Genomic DNA, 13,111 nt, shown 5'->3' with positions numbered 1-13,111 from the left:
TTTGATCACCAGCCTGTGGCCAACAAGGCAGGAATCTGCTTTCCTTGTCCCTCCCAATTCTCCCTGCTAACAGCTTAGTAGACAGATCTAGCTAAGTAATGATCTTCATGCTGTTCCTACTCCCATTGCCTTTCAAGTGCAGCAGAGTTTCCCATCTTCCACAGCTTTGCTGCCCTTGAGAAGGCAGTGTCTCATTACTGGGTATCACAGAACCTGATTTAATTTATCTTTAAATGCTGCTTGATTTATGGGCTTATCTGGATCTGTATGCTGCATGTCACACTCCCTGGGCTGCTCGCTGTTAAATGCATGGAGTGGAATTAAAAAGCAAAGATGGGAAATGGTGTCAAGGGAAGTAAAAGGTTCTATCTCTGCCTCATTATTTTGGTTTGGCTTTGTGCAGCGTCTGGTCCTTTGTTAATCAGAACAGGAAGATGTGGCAGTTGTGAGGGATGTGCTGAGAAAGACAGGTTGGGGTCACATCTGTCCTGGGAGCTGCTGCTGCCACATTGACTCTTACCTCTGTGTCCCTAAGGGGGCTGAAGCAAAGCTTGATTTCACACTTTGGTGATGCTGGAGCCCAATTACGTGAGAACCTGCCTGCTACTGCAGGATTGTGTGTAAATTGGAAGCTTGGCTTCTGCTGGCGTGGGGCTGCCTGTCCTGTTGTCCTGCTTAGCAAGGCACTGAGACCTGAAGGCTTGTAAAGCACTCAGTGGCTGGGGGTACTTTGATGCTCTGGCTTTTGTGGGGCACAGTTACAGTTGGGAATCACATGGCAGAGACCTGTCGGATTATCACTGAAGGTTATTTGTAGCACTTGAATGCCATGAGATTTGGTGATGGACCATCTGTGCCAATGCTGCTTCCCTGTCAAACTCTCTTTCTCCCACAGTTCCAGCTGCAGTCTTTGCAGATCGCCTGCAGCAGCACAGGGGCAGAGGAAGACAGATGCTGCGATCTCCCTGCGCTGGTAAGACAAGAGGGACCCCTCCACTAATTGACATGAAGGATGATGGAACGAGTCCATGGCACTCAAGTGACACTGCAAATAAATAGACTCAAGAGGGAAAACATTTTAACCCCCTTTTCTTTTGGGAATAACATCTGTGTGTTTCTCGAAGTGAACAGAACTGTGTTTGCTTCAGAAGGAAATAGAACTCCAATTCCTGGTGCAGTTGACCTCACCTGTGGCAACAGCCCTGACAGTCCTATGGCTCTGCTGCCACCTCAGCCCTGAGTCACAGCATCCTCCTGCTCATCCTTTTGACTTTCTCCTCAATATAGACACTTGCTTTGTGGGGAGGATAAATATTTAGCAGGGAGACAAGCACCTTCCAGCGTATGTTAAATTTCAGGCAGGGCTGGTTCATATTTCTTTGTCTGAACTTATTCCTTGACAGAAAGATCAATCACTCCATTGCTCACAACAATCTCTCAGTGGAGGAGAGATTTCTGCTTTTCTCCAGCTGAAAGACTGAATTTGGAAGCACTGCAAACGTTACCTGTGTAAATCCAGCCTGCCCTTGCTACGAGCTGCTCATGCCACATCGGTTTGCTTTCATTTCAGAGGGATGAGGAGACCTGCCCTTCCTTAGCTCCTGCCTGCTCTTGTACTTCAGGCCGTCCGGGCTTACCAGGACCTCCAGGGCCCCCCGTAAGTTCACCCTTTCGTGCTGTGTACTGCACACAGTGGTTTGAGTTCATGTTGTCTGGGTGTTCCAGGCATGAGTATGATGATCCTGGAGCTCCATGAGGTGATAGAATCATGGAACCGGTTAGGTTGGAAAAGACCTTAAAGATCATTGAGTCCAGTCATTAATCCACCACTGCCAAGGCCACCACTAAACCATGTCCCCAAGTGCCACATCTACACGTCTTTTAAATACCCTTAGGGATGGTGATTCCACTGCTGCGCTGGGCAGCCTCTTCCAGTGCGGGACAACCTTTTAATGGAAAGATTTTTCCTAATATCCCTTATTTCCTAAGCCTCTCCTGGTGCAACTTGAGGCCTTTTCCCCTGATCTGATCTCAGGGATGTCCTGCTTGTACCAGGGCAAGGCTGAGAGGTGCCCTTCAGATTTCAGATGCTGATGAAACGGGGAGATGGCAAGTTGGCAACGCAACAGCTACAGCTGGGAACAGGCTGAGCAGCTCCTGGTGCCGCACTAATCCTCTTAGGAGAGGATGGGTCACCCCCAGTGCCTGCAGAGATTTCATGGATTGGAGGCTCCGAAACTCTTTGTAAACACAACAAAAACCACCATAAAACCTTCCTATTTGGTTTCTATGTTAAACGGGAGCCTTGTAAGCGTCTTTGTGGGTGGGCAGTGTATAGAGAAAGAGGAGACTTCGCAATCTTCTCCGTCCCCAAAGCAGGTCTGACACATTTGACTTGCACAAGGCAGCTGAACCCTGCCCACCAGAGCAGCCCATTTCAACCAGTGCAGGTGCTTTTCACCTGGAAAACAGCCATGAAATACACATTAGCCTCCATCCTCCAGTGAAAGGGTTTCAGATCACCTCTCTCCTTGCTGTGGTGTAATTGAATTCAGTGTCAGGCTTTGCAAGGGGCAGCAGCCTCGCTGCAGAGGAATTAAGTGCTCGTTCTGGTGGAAGTTTAATTAACAGCACACTCCACCAGCCCATTTTGCTTCCACATCCTACGTGCATAATGACCAGCTTGCATTGCCCTGTGGTTTAAACAGCTCCGCAGAGCAGGGCTCCTGAAGCATTAGAGAAAATGCAGTTTTGACACATACCCTCCTCCTCACAGCACCAAACCCTTGGTAATTTCCTGCAGTTACAGAAGCTATTTTTACAACTCCACTTAGCAAGACTGTGTCCCACCTTGTGATTATCACTGTCCTTAAGGAGTGGTTTAGACCAGGTCCAGCTGACTTCTGAAATGAGTTTCTGATAGCACCTTTCCCAAAGCTCCCTGCCTGTGCCTCTTCATTCAAATCCATTGGTTTTTAGCTTCCAGAATAGCAGCTTTCAGATTAAGATGTCAAAAGATAACATCATGGTTAGTGCCAGAAGACTGGTTTCTTCCCTCCATCATACAGTTAGGCAGATGCAGAGCTCAGCCAGGTCTCCCCAGAGCTGGTTGCTGTCCCGTCTCAGCATGCATCTGCTCTCTTTGGGTGATATAAAACCCATCATAGTCCTAAAGGTTTGTGGATGTGAACACCTCTTCTTCTTGAGCGCGTTCCCATGTTCATGTATGATGCTGTTGCAACATGGGTTCACTGGGGGAGTTAGAGAGAGGAGGTTGAACGGGTAGAAACTTCATCTCTCCTCTTCCACATTTGCTGGGTGACTTGATTCATTTTCTGCTTGTCTTCATCTCTCCAAGCTCTCTGGGGCAGGGAACATCTTTCACTGTGCACAGCAAAGTGCACCGACTTCTGCCCCTAGTCTCCTGGTTACACTGCGATAAAGACTATGATGCTTCTAACAGCAGCTTTGTGTCCTGCTGGCAGGGCAGCCCTGGGAGGAGAGGACCCCAAGGCGAGCAGGGGGAACCAGGACCCAAGGTGAGTGCTGGTACTCAGCGTTACCTCTGGCTTTGTTTGCTTCAGGCTGTGCTGAAGGGATGCTGCAGGAGCGCAGACTCCTCTGTTAGTGCAGCTGGATGTGCTCATTCCTGATCTGAGCTGGACTCAGGCTGGAGACTGCCTCACTGCACCAAACAGAGCCTTAAGTACCAATGCATTGAGGAAGATGGACTAACTTATTGTTACTTAAATGCTCAGTTGGGTTTTGGAAATTGAGGTGGTGAGCCTGATTGCGCTGAGTTAATGCAATGTATGCGATCAGCAATGTCCTCTGTAAGCAGCCTTGCTGGGAAAAGGTCAGCCTTTGTGCTGTGCTTGCTCTGGCTGCCTCCAAAGCAGACAGATTGATACTGCTCTGGGCAGAGCAGTGTGAGAAGCAAAGCAGAGCAAGAACCACACAAAGCCTTCAGGAGCAGCCCCTAGGCGAGCATAAGGAATGGCTGGATCTGAGTCTCCAGACTGAGGAGGGAATAAGAATGGATGCAGATCTCAGCCATGGGTTAAGGAACAATTCCCTTCACTCCCTGGCCACCTTGAACAAAGGGAACAACCTGCTGTTTTGGTGAATTGTGCTTTGCAAAGCACGATCTGCAGCTTTGCTGTCTTATCCCATGAGTCACAGAATGGTTTGGGTTGGAATGGACCTTAAAGCTCATCCTGTTCCAACCCCTGCCACGGGCAGGGACACCTTCCACCAGAGCAGCTTGCTCCAAGCCCCGTTCAACCTGGCCTTGAGCACCTCCAAGCTTGAAAGATGCACTAAACCATTGGACCTAAAATGCAGAGACACCTGAGGCTATTACAGATTCCCTCACTATCCTGAGTTCATCTAGAATCCTGTAGATGGTTCATGCTGACCCAGGTCACACAATGCAGCCCATGTGGAGAACAGGCCCTCATTGCTTTCTTTCCTTATGTTTGATTTCATGTCTTTGGCTTCAGGGTGAACCAGGCCCACCTGGACAAGTAGGGCCAGAGGGTCCTAGTGGCCAGCAAGGCTCTCCAGGTTCCCAAGGAATCACGGTGCAGGGTCCTGTGGTATGTGACTGCTTTGTTTGTCACTCGTTCTTTGCGGTTAGAAAGCATCTCAGCAACGGGTGTCTCAGCAGAGCCCCCAAAACGTGAGCTGTGAATTCACATCATCCTTGCTAACAGCTGGGCAGCTGCACTGGAGAGAGATGATGAGGTTTTCATGCTGACAAGGCTCTGCACGAAGTCATTCTGGCAAAAGACTCTTTTGTCCACTCTCTCCCTAACGTGTCTTAAACGAAAACAGCCCAATGGAGTATTCAGGCATGTTTCTTTGCAATGCTCATTGTTGCTTGGCAAGGAGTACAGGAGAAGCATGTGCTGTGTGCACATCTGAGACACCAGAACCCCCATGCACATCCTGGGGCTGTAAATTCCTCTGTAACATCACAGACAGCAGGAGTAAGCTGAGATGTGGATGTGGAGCAGCAGGATGTGGTTTGCCTTAAAGGATGCTGCAATGTGTTTAACTATGTGCTTCTGGTTTGATCCAAGGGACCACCAGGAATTAAAGGAGAGAAAGGAGACACTGGAAGTCCTGGCCTGCAGGTAGACACCATTCCTTCTAGTTGTTCCAAAAATTCCCCCATTTTTCCCAGTGACTAGTTTAAGCAAGATTAAGATTTAAGCCATTGCTGCTGTTTTCTGGTTGGAAACTGTCATCACTCTCCCAAGGGAAACTGAGTCAATTGGTGTTAGAAAGATAGACCAACCTGGAAGCTAGATGGAATGGAATTAAAGGTGGGATAACAGTGATTGCTCTGTTTAGTGAATGGCTGTTTCTTCTTCCATCTTTTTTCTTATGTCCCCTGTTACAAGGTGAAGTAGGGCATGATAATCAGATGCCAACTTTACCCAGCAATTCTGATTTACAGGGCATTCCCGGTGTGCAGGGAGCTCCAGGCAGGGATGGTCTTCAAGGTGCAAAGGTAAAACACCTCACCTCTCAGTTTTCATGCATGGGTGCCCCATATTCTGCTGTAAGCAGACACTTCATGCACTCAGTGCAGAGGTTAAAAGAAACACACGGAAAACCCACCTCAGTGCTTGCTAAGTCCCTTTGAACCCTCTCATTTATAAATGGATTTGGCTTTGCAGGGGGTGAGGGGACTAGAGGGCACAGCTGGGCCTCCAGGACCTCCTGGACCAAGGGTGAGTACTCGCTATGAGTGCTGTATATTGAAACCTCTTCCTCAGCAGGAGCTTGTGGTTTCTGATGAGAAGCTGCCATCCAGGGCAAAACCTCTTCTTGAGGTATCACAGGGAATTCCTGGCACATTGAGCAGATGTCCCATTTCTCTGCCACCATCAGCACAAGAAAAACCTCCTCCTGCCAAGTTCTACGGAAGTTTTGGCCCAGCAAAGAGATCCTTGATTTGCTATTTTTGCTTTCCTGGTGCTACTGTTTTCAAGTGTTGGTTGAGTTTGAGATATATGAGCTTGTTAGACTGAAATCAGCAGGAGCTGGAGGATGCAGGCATGTGTGAAAGGTTCCCCCCCCCCCCCCACAGTTTCCAGTATCTGCTGCTAGGGCTCTGTTGTGCCCAGGATAACAGAACCTTTAGATCTGTTGATTTACATCCATCTGCTAATTTGAAGGCACCACAAACCTGCCAAGTGCTGTGAAACAGGAACATTTTATATAGGAAACAACCAAATACGGGTGTAGATGATGGGTGGTGGACCTGATAGTTACTGATTCTCAAAGATAAGGAATTGGAAGGCATGAAGAGTATAAGATGGAGATTGCTTGCTGCTGCCTTTGAATTAAACCCCACAGTGGCTGTTCTAGGTTAGGTATTTAGGGGAGCTAAGGTTGAATTTAGCTCCTACCTTTGACTTGCTCATCCTGGCTACATGTGGGGCTGGCAGGGTTGAACCTCAGCTCTGCAGCCTTCAGAGCAGGCTCTTGAAGCTGTTCTGGTGCTGCCTTCAAAACTCCTTTCATTTTCAGCAATCGAAAGAGTTGCTCATCTCTACTGAGCTTAAATGTGATAGCTGGGACATTGCAAAAGAAAGTATTTCTGCTGGTTGGTTTTGGCCCTTTTTTTGTTCCCTTTATGGCTCCAAAGAGCACAGAAACTTCACAAAGAGATGCCCAAAGAAGGCACTTCCTACTCTCTAAGCTGCTGTTACTGCTGTAAAGTATTAGAGGCAACCACAGGTCTTAAAGGATAAAGAATGGAACAGTATGGTATTAGGAGACTGAAGGAAAAGCTTATCCTCTAGGCTATGTCTAAATATGAATATACAGGGAAGAATCTAAAGCCTGTAGGGTAAAAAATACATTGGAGTTTGTTGGCAAAACTCAGCTGTGCTGGCTTGAGCATAACTGATGCAGCAATAGGAAATGAAGTGACTATGAGTCATTTACAATATACTCCTAAAACTGGACTCATGCCTGGACAAGGCACCACCATAAACCTTGAGGCTCCAACACCCTTGCTAGAGTCCTCTAAACTCAAAGTGCTGGTGCCCCTGGAGCTGCAGGGTGTTGTCAGCCTTAGGCAGAAGAAGAAGAAAGTGAGGAAGTAACCAGACTTCTGTGTCTGCAGGGTTTCCAAGGAGTGACAGGCTCCCGAGGCAGCAGTGGAGAGAAGGGACCCCCGGGTGATGTTGGACCAACAGTAAGTGTTTGGTTTTAGGTCTCAAAGAAGGCCAGGACATGAAACAATTGAGTGGAACAAGCTGTTCCCACAGCAGCTTTTCCTCAGAGTCCAAAGAATAGTTTGAATTCACACTCATCCTTCTTAAGCAGATACCTGGATATGCAAAGGCTATGATGCTTAACTCTTGATAAGGCGCTTAACAAATCCCACCCCTGTTTGCTCTCTGTAGATTCCAAAGCTACATAAGATCCAACACCCAAATAGATTTCTGGTGTGAGAGCCTATAATAAAGAAGAAATCAGACCTGAGTTGGAGTAGCCAATGATGGGTTTATAGGAGCAACTGCAGGTCTAAATGTCAGTTGTGTCTTCTTCTCAGATATTAAAACCACCTCCTGTGTTGGGAAATCTGTTCTAAGATTGAGGAATTTCTGCATCCCTGTTCATGGTGCTTTCTGCCACTGCTCCAGCTGCTGCTTTAGCAGTAGGGCTCTTTAAATTGAACCTAAAATATTCCTATGAGCTTGAAGCTCTTCTAGTCAGTCATGAGGTCAAGGGAAAGATAGTGTGGGGAACAAACTTTGTGCTCCATGTCCCACCAATACAACCCACATCCCACTGACTCTATCGTTGTTTTCTTCTGCTCTTCTTTTCCCTAGATAGCTTTTTCCCTTTTCTTTCCTCATAGGGGCTGCCTGGTCCAAAAGGAGAAAGAGGAGAGAAAGTGAGTTATTCTCATTCTAGACATCACTGCTTCCGTATCCTACACTCAAATGTGTGGATGGGGTAACCTGTTTTGCAAGCTATGCTCACACATATAAACCAAGCCTTTGTAGTGTTGAACAGCTTCCTGTACCTGTGGCCTGTTACCCTTTCATTCACCTGCATAGGCTGTGCTGCTGGGACGGAAATAACCCTGCAGCAGTCAGGAGCTCATTAGTATCAGTTGTGGTCATGAAGAAGAAATGCCAACTGGAAACCCATCCTTTGCTGAGAGGGAAAAACAAAACCACTTGGCTTCACTGAGCTGTTCTGCGCTGCATAAGTGGGGACTTGGGCAATAACCCTCTGCTGTGCCCCAGCACAGAGCCTTTATGCTCAGGAGATCCACACTGCCTTTGGAGGTTATTTTATTGCACAAAGAAGGTTTCTCATCCTGACCTCTGGTTAAAAAGAAGCCTTGTGTCTTGCTAGGAGTCTGAGTCTCATTGCTGAGATTGACTCGTGAATTAGGCTTCAGGCAGGGGTGAGGTTCTTCTGTCTCAAGGGAATGCCTCAGCACTGGCACTTTTCACAATATTCTCCTTCCATTCCCACCAGCTTTTCCTTTTCTTTTCGTTCATTTTGCAGTGCAATTTTCCTGCCCCCCCTCCTTGGGTGTTGTGCAGAGCTAATGTTTTAAGCCTGTGTAATCTGCCCAGTGATCCAGCCAGAGCTGCGCATTTCATAGCTGGTTTTGGAAGCACGCAATGTGTAAATTATGAATTGTCACAGATAGTTTAAGCAGCTTTTGGCATTTTTATCACTTTTCCCTACATCACTAAAGCTTCCAAACCCCTTTATATGTGATTTATTCAGAATAAGAATCAATATTCATAAAAGATTTAGACAAAGATAGGATGTTGTAATATCTGATCATATTAAATGTTTTACATATCACAGAGTGTAGAGTTATAGACTTAGCATCTGCTTTTGATAAGACATGAGAGTGAAATTTCCTCCCCCTTGTTTGGTAGCTTTGGTTGTTATTGAGAGTCAATGCGGGCTGTTTGATGTGCAGGAGAAAAGCAATTATTGACGTTTCCCAGTTTCAATTTTACGGCTTCCCAGCTTCATGTTAAATAAATAAAGCTGCATTTCACAGTCATTAATAGCTCTGAAACTCCAGCTGAGAGAAAGGATGGGCAGAAAGCAGTCGTGCCTGGTGATCCCCAGCCTTGTTTGAAGATATGAATGCTTCCTTTTCTTTTTTCATTAAAAACCAATGTTTTGCTTTAGGGGGAACCACAGTCCTTGGCCACAATTTACCAGCTCGTGAGTCAGGCTTGTGAGCGGATGATCCAAAGTGAGTATAACCAGCCCAGCTCCTGAATGTGTTCATACCTCTCCAGCAGTGAACAAAACTAAAGGGGAGACAGCATGAAGCAGTATTGACCTTGGGAGCTCCTCCATCCATGTGTCATCCTGAGCACCGCACATAACAAATGTCCCACCGCAGGCTCCCGGTGCTATGCTGGTTTTATTAGGTGGCATTAACACAGAGATCTGTGAAATACTTCTTTGGAAAATCCTTTGTGAAGATCCCTTTATTTCTTAAATGGGAAAACTTGAAACCCATTTGAAGGAAGTTATTCTTTTGGTGATTTGTGTGCTGATTCCTCTTGAGATGAGGCCTTTTTGGTACAGCTCCTGTGCTGTGATGCACAAGGAGAAGCAGTAGTTTGCCCAAGGTCAGGCAGCAAAGTCATGACTCAGCTGTCCATCTTCCTCTTCAGCTTCTGGCTTTGGACTGACAGCTTTTTAGCACTAGCTGTTCATTTTAAAGTACCTTTTCAGACAACATTCCTTGACAACCTTTCTGTCTCTTTTTGGAATCTCCCAACCAAGGAAATATTCATTTTCTGTCTTGCCTTCTCAGCTCATGTGTTGAAATTTGACTCATTCATTCATGAACATGCAAGGAAGCCAGTTCCTATTTGGGAAGAAAGGTTAAAAGCAGGAGAGCCAGGACCGCCAGGTCCTCCAGGTCCCCCTGGGAGTAATGGAGAAAGAGGAGAAAACGGCATCCCTGGACAGCCAGGCAAAGATGGGTATCCTGGAGAAAGAGGTATGGATAGAAGCGTTTGTAAGCATTTTTTATTATACTTTGGTACTAAACATTACAGTGTCTCAAGCACTAAAAGTGTGAAGTATAAAGACAAGTCCTTTTGGACTTCTCTCTTCTAGGAAGAGAACCCCAAGTTAGATAGGTCAAAGAGCAGGGAGAAGACAGATGCAGCCCACTCTTCCTGCAAGCTCTGCTTTCAGAAAGGCCAGGTTGCTTCCCTATGTAGGTTTGGGGGGATGGAGAGTTTCACTTTAGAGGGCAGGAGGGTTTCTGTACTGAAAAGCAAAAGAAGCAGCCATTTGGATGAACATGTGGTGGTAGAACAGACCACCTCTGGGCAGGAACGATGAGTCTTAGAAATCACTGAAGGAAGGCGTAAGGCAACTGAAGTGATACTGAAAGTGGAAGTAGGTTTCTGGAGCAGTAGTTCCAACAACAAAAGCTTCACACATGACTAAAGAAATAGATTAATGTAATCTCAGGAAGTGGCATCAGTTATTGCACATGAATGAGTGAATGGTGGGAATACGTTTTGCTTGGATTTGCAGATAAAGTTTGTCAGCGGCTCAAGTAATTGTCTGAAAACAACAGCATCCTAACACCTCTGAGTAACTACAGGCCTCCTGTTTAACTCCTTACTTTGTCACTGTTCAGTCTTACCTGGTATCTGCAGAACTTATCAAAACATCACTGAAGAGCAAAGGGAATTAAGAACCTGCAGATGTTTCCAGCCTGTCGAGCAAGGAGATGGGAGAAGACAGATCTCACTGAAAAACAGTCCTAAGGACATGGCTGATCAAAATAGTTCCATCTTAAAATAAGAAAAGCAGTATTTTGTCAAAATGCACCCATTTCTCTGAGATGTGCTGGTTTCAGGAGCAATTTCATGCAAAACCAGGAGTCCTGACTTACCAGTGCCTGGCTGAAGGGACAGTTCAGCTTTGTGATTTGTCTGACCCATGTCAAGAGCATGGCAGTGGACCTCACACTCAGGCCAGTGCACGAACACCAGTGCTATGAATTTCTCTGTGCCAAAGGTCCATTCTCACTCATATCAGGCTGCAAATCAGTGCTAGCTGGAGCCCTGTTGGTCACAGGCGAATAGCTACTCTGGAAGCAAGAGTAGATGCCCACACAAAATTAAAAGAAATGGATATTTCTCTGTGTTGCCAAGGGTTGTGACTCCACTTCAACACCAAAGAGCCCGGTGGGGAGACTGCAGGAGCATTAATTCAGGGTGAAATACAGAATACAGTGAAGAGACACTTACCTTTTATCTGCATTTAGGTGCCCCAGGGCCCAAAGGAGAAAAAGGGATGTCTGGAGCCAGTGAGGAAGGGATCCAAGGACCCAGAGGCAGAACAGGTAGAGTGAATACAGCTTCTTTGTATTGACCCATTGGGACCATCTGGAGCTCACCAGCTGTCAGATTCAAAGCATCATTCAGCCATAGGACCACTATGGTGGGGCAGACCGACCTTCTCACCCCAACGCTGTTGGCACCATCCTGGTTGGTTCTTTTCTGCTCTAGGCAGTTTTGCACTCAGGTACCCATTCCCAGATAATGATGTATTTTAAAGATATGAGACACATCCAGGGAGTTTTAGTTCTGCTGCCTTTTTGTATGCAAGACCAGATGATCAGGGAAAAGAAACTCCGAAAATCCAGCTTGTGAAAGGGGTTTCGAGTAATCTGCTAAGATTTGGTGTACTCCTTCATCCTGATCCCTGTTACTTGGAATCAGTGGGAGATTTGCCACTGGTATCAAGCCAGGCAATGCCAAGAGAATGTGGTCAAATACAATCTTCTGTATTTAAATTTTTCTAGCTGAAAACACGTTTATGTGTAAATACATAAAAACCAATGACTTTGGGATTGATCCTGGCGTTAAGGTGATTTTCAGCATTGGCTCGTAAGTGGACTTTGGGTTCTCACAGCCAGGTTCCATTTTTAGCCAAGCTGGGCACCCTTACGATCAAGAATAAGCCCTTTTAGTTACTGGGGTTCAACACTCAGAAATTCAACCACCATGTAGGATGGAGGAAACACCAAAGAGGTTTTACCCAGAAGCAGCTAAATCAGATGTGCTACAGCTCACAGTGCTTCTCCTTCTTCAGGCCCACCAGGAGAAGTTGTGCTGGGAAAACCAGGTCCGAAGGGTTATCCTGGGAATGCTGGTCCTCAAGGTTTTCCCGGTGTCAGAGGGCAGCCTGGGCAGCCTGGATATCCAGGGGGTTGTGATATCTCTGGATGTTATGGAGCAGAAAGGAGAGGTAAGTCCTGACTATCTTGGTACAAAAGTTGCTGTTTCATAGATGGTAACTTCTCTTTATCGAGGCAGAGCCCTTTGCTGGTCCTTCAGGCACTGCCAGTCCTATGAAAGCCTCCTTTGTAAAGCAAGCAGGTTGATTCACATGCAATTCATAGGGATAAAAGCCAATTCAATTGACTGCTCCTCAGCCATCCTTCATAGCTGAAGACATAACTGCAGCAGCAGTCAGCAAGTAGAGTGATCATGAGGGTACTTTCAGTTCTTAATGTCCCCAGGTGGATAGAAAGGAGCAATACCTCAGTTCCTACACATACATATCAATTGTACAACGACCTCGGCAATGAAGAAAAACACCTGCATCAAAATGAAGATTTACAAGGGAAAAGAATTAATTCTATGCCAGTTCTTCTCAGTACTCGACACTGATTTATTCTTTTGCTCAGTGGCTTCATCTCCTTTCCACACACAGATTTCATCCCCTGACGGCTGGTGTGGAGGCAGCTGAAGACATTGCTTAGACCTGGAAAGCTCTGGGTGAAAGCTCCATGCACTCCACGAGAAGCAGGAACCTGAAGACACCAGATGTGTTGTCTGTGTTTCTTCAATGTCCCATCATTTCTACATGGACAAGCCCATCAAACACTAAAGCCACCAGTTCAAAGGAGTCATCCGTCTGAATTTCAGTGTGGACAACAGCAGTTCAAGCTCACATTGCATGTCCCAAAGACAAAGACACAGACAGAGGCTGACAGACTTGTAAGAAAATAAGAAATAATGTATTGAAATGCTCAGAAATAACAGATAATTTCTGCCCA

At 46.3% G+C, this 13,111-nt stretch overlaps 1 protein-coding gene across 1 annotated transcript in view; it reads left to right on the top strand.

The window, feature by feature from the left end:
• COL20A1 (collagen type XX alpha 1 chain) overlaps nucleotides 1–13,111 on the top strand; it is a 47,065-nt gene extending 33,954 nt beyond the window's left edge. The window contains exons 27-40 of the mRNA XM_061441325.1: nucleotides 896–973; nucleotides 1,571–1,657; nucleotides 3,486–3,539; nucleotides 4,503–4,598; nucleotides 5,085–5,138; nucleotides 5,465–5,518; nucleotides 5,688–5,741; nucleotides 7,145–7,216; nucleotides 7,886–7,921; nucleotides 9,196–9,262; nucleotides 9,836–10,024; nucleotides 11,312–11,389; nucleotides 12,142–12,297; nucleotides 12,766–13,111. Coding sequence (XP_061297309.1) covers nucleotides 896–973; nucleotides 1,571–1,657; nucleotides 3,486–3,539; nucleotides 4,503–4,598; nucleotides 5,085–5,138; nucleotides 5,465–5,518; nucleotides 5,688–5,741; nucleotides 7,145–7,216; nucleotides 7,886–7,921; nucleotides 9,196–9,262; nucleotides 9,836–10,024; nucleotides 11,312–11,389; nucleotides 12,142–12,297; nucleotides 12,766–12,779 — 1,089 coding nt within the window. The 3' untranslated portion in view covers nucleotides 12,780–13,111. The remainder of the gene's footprint in view (nucleotides 1–895; nucleotides 974–1,570; nucleotides 1,658–3,485; nucleotides 3,540–4,502; nucleotides 4,599–5,084; nucleotides 5,139–5,464; nucleotides 5,519–5,687; nucleotides 5,742–7,144; nucleotides 7,217–7,885; nucleotides 7,922–9,195; nucleotides 9,263–9,835; nucleotides 10,025–11,311; nucleotides 11,390–12,141; nucleotides 12,298–12,765) is intronic.

This window comes from Pezoporus flaviventris, unplaced genomic scaffold (genome assembly GCF_033815535.1).
Source record: "Pezoporus flaviventris isolate CSIRO_AGI_PZ_B2104156 unplaced genomic scaffold, CSIRO_AGI_Pfla_v1 ptg000213l, whole genome shotgun sequence".
Classification (NCBI taxonomy): domain Eukaryota; kingdom Metazoa; phylum Chordata; class Aves; order Psittaciformes; family Psittacidae; genus Pezoporus; species Pezoporus flaviventris.
This window is presented reverse-complemented; position numbering and strand designations above follow the sequence as displayed.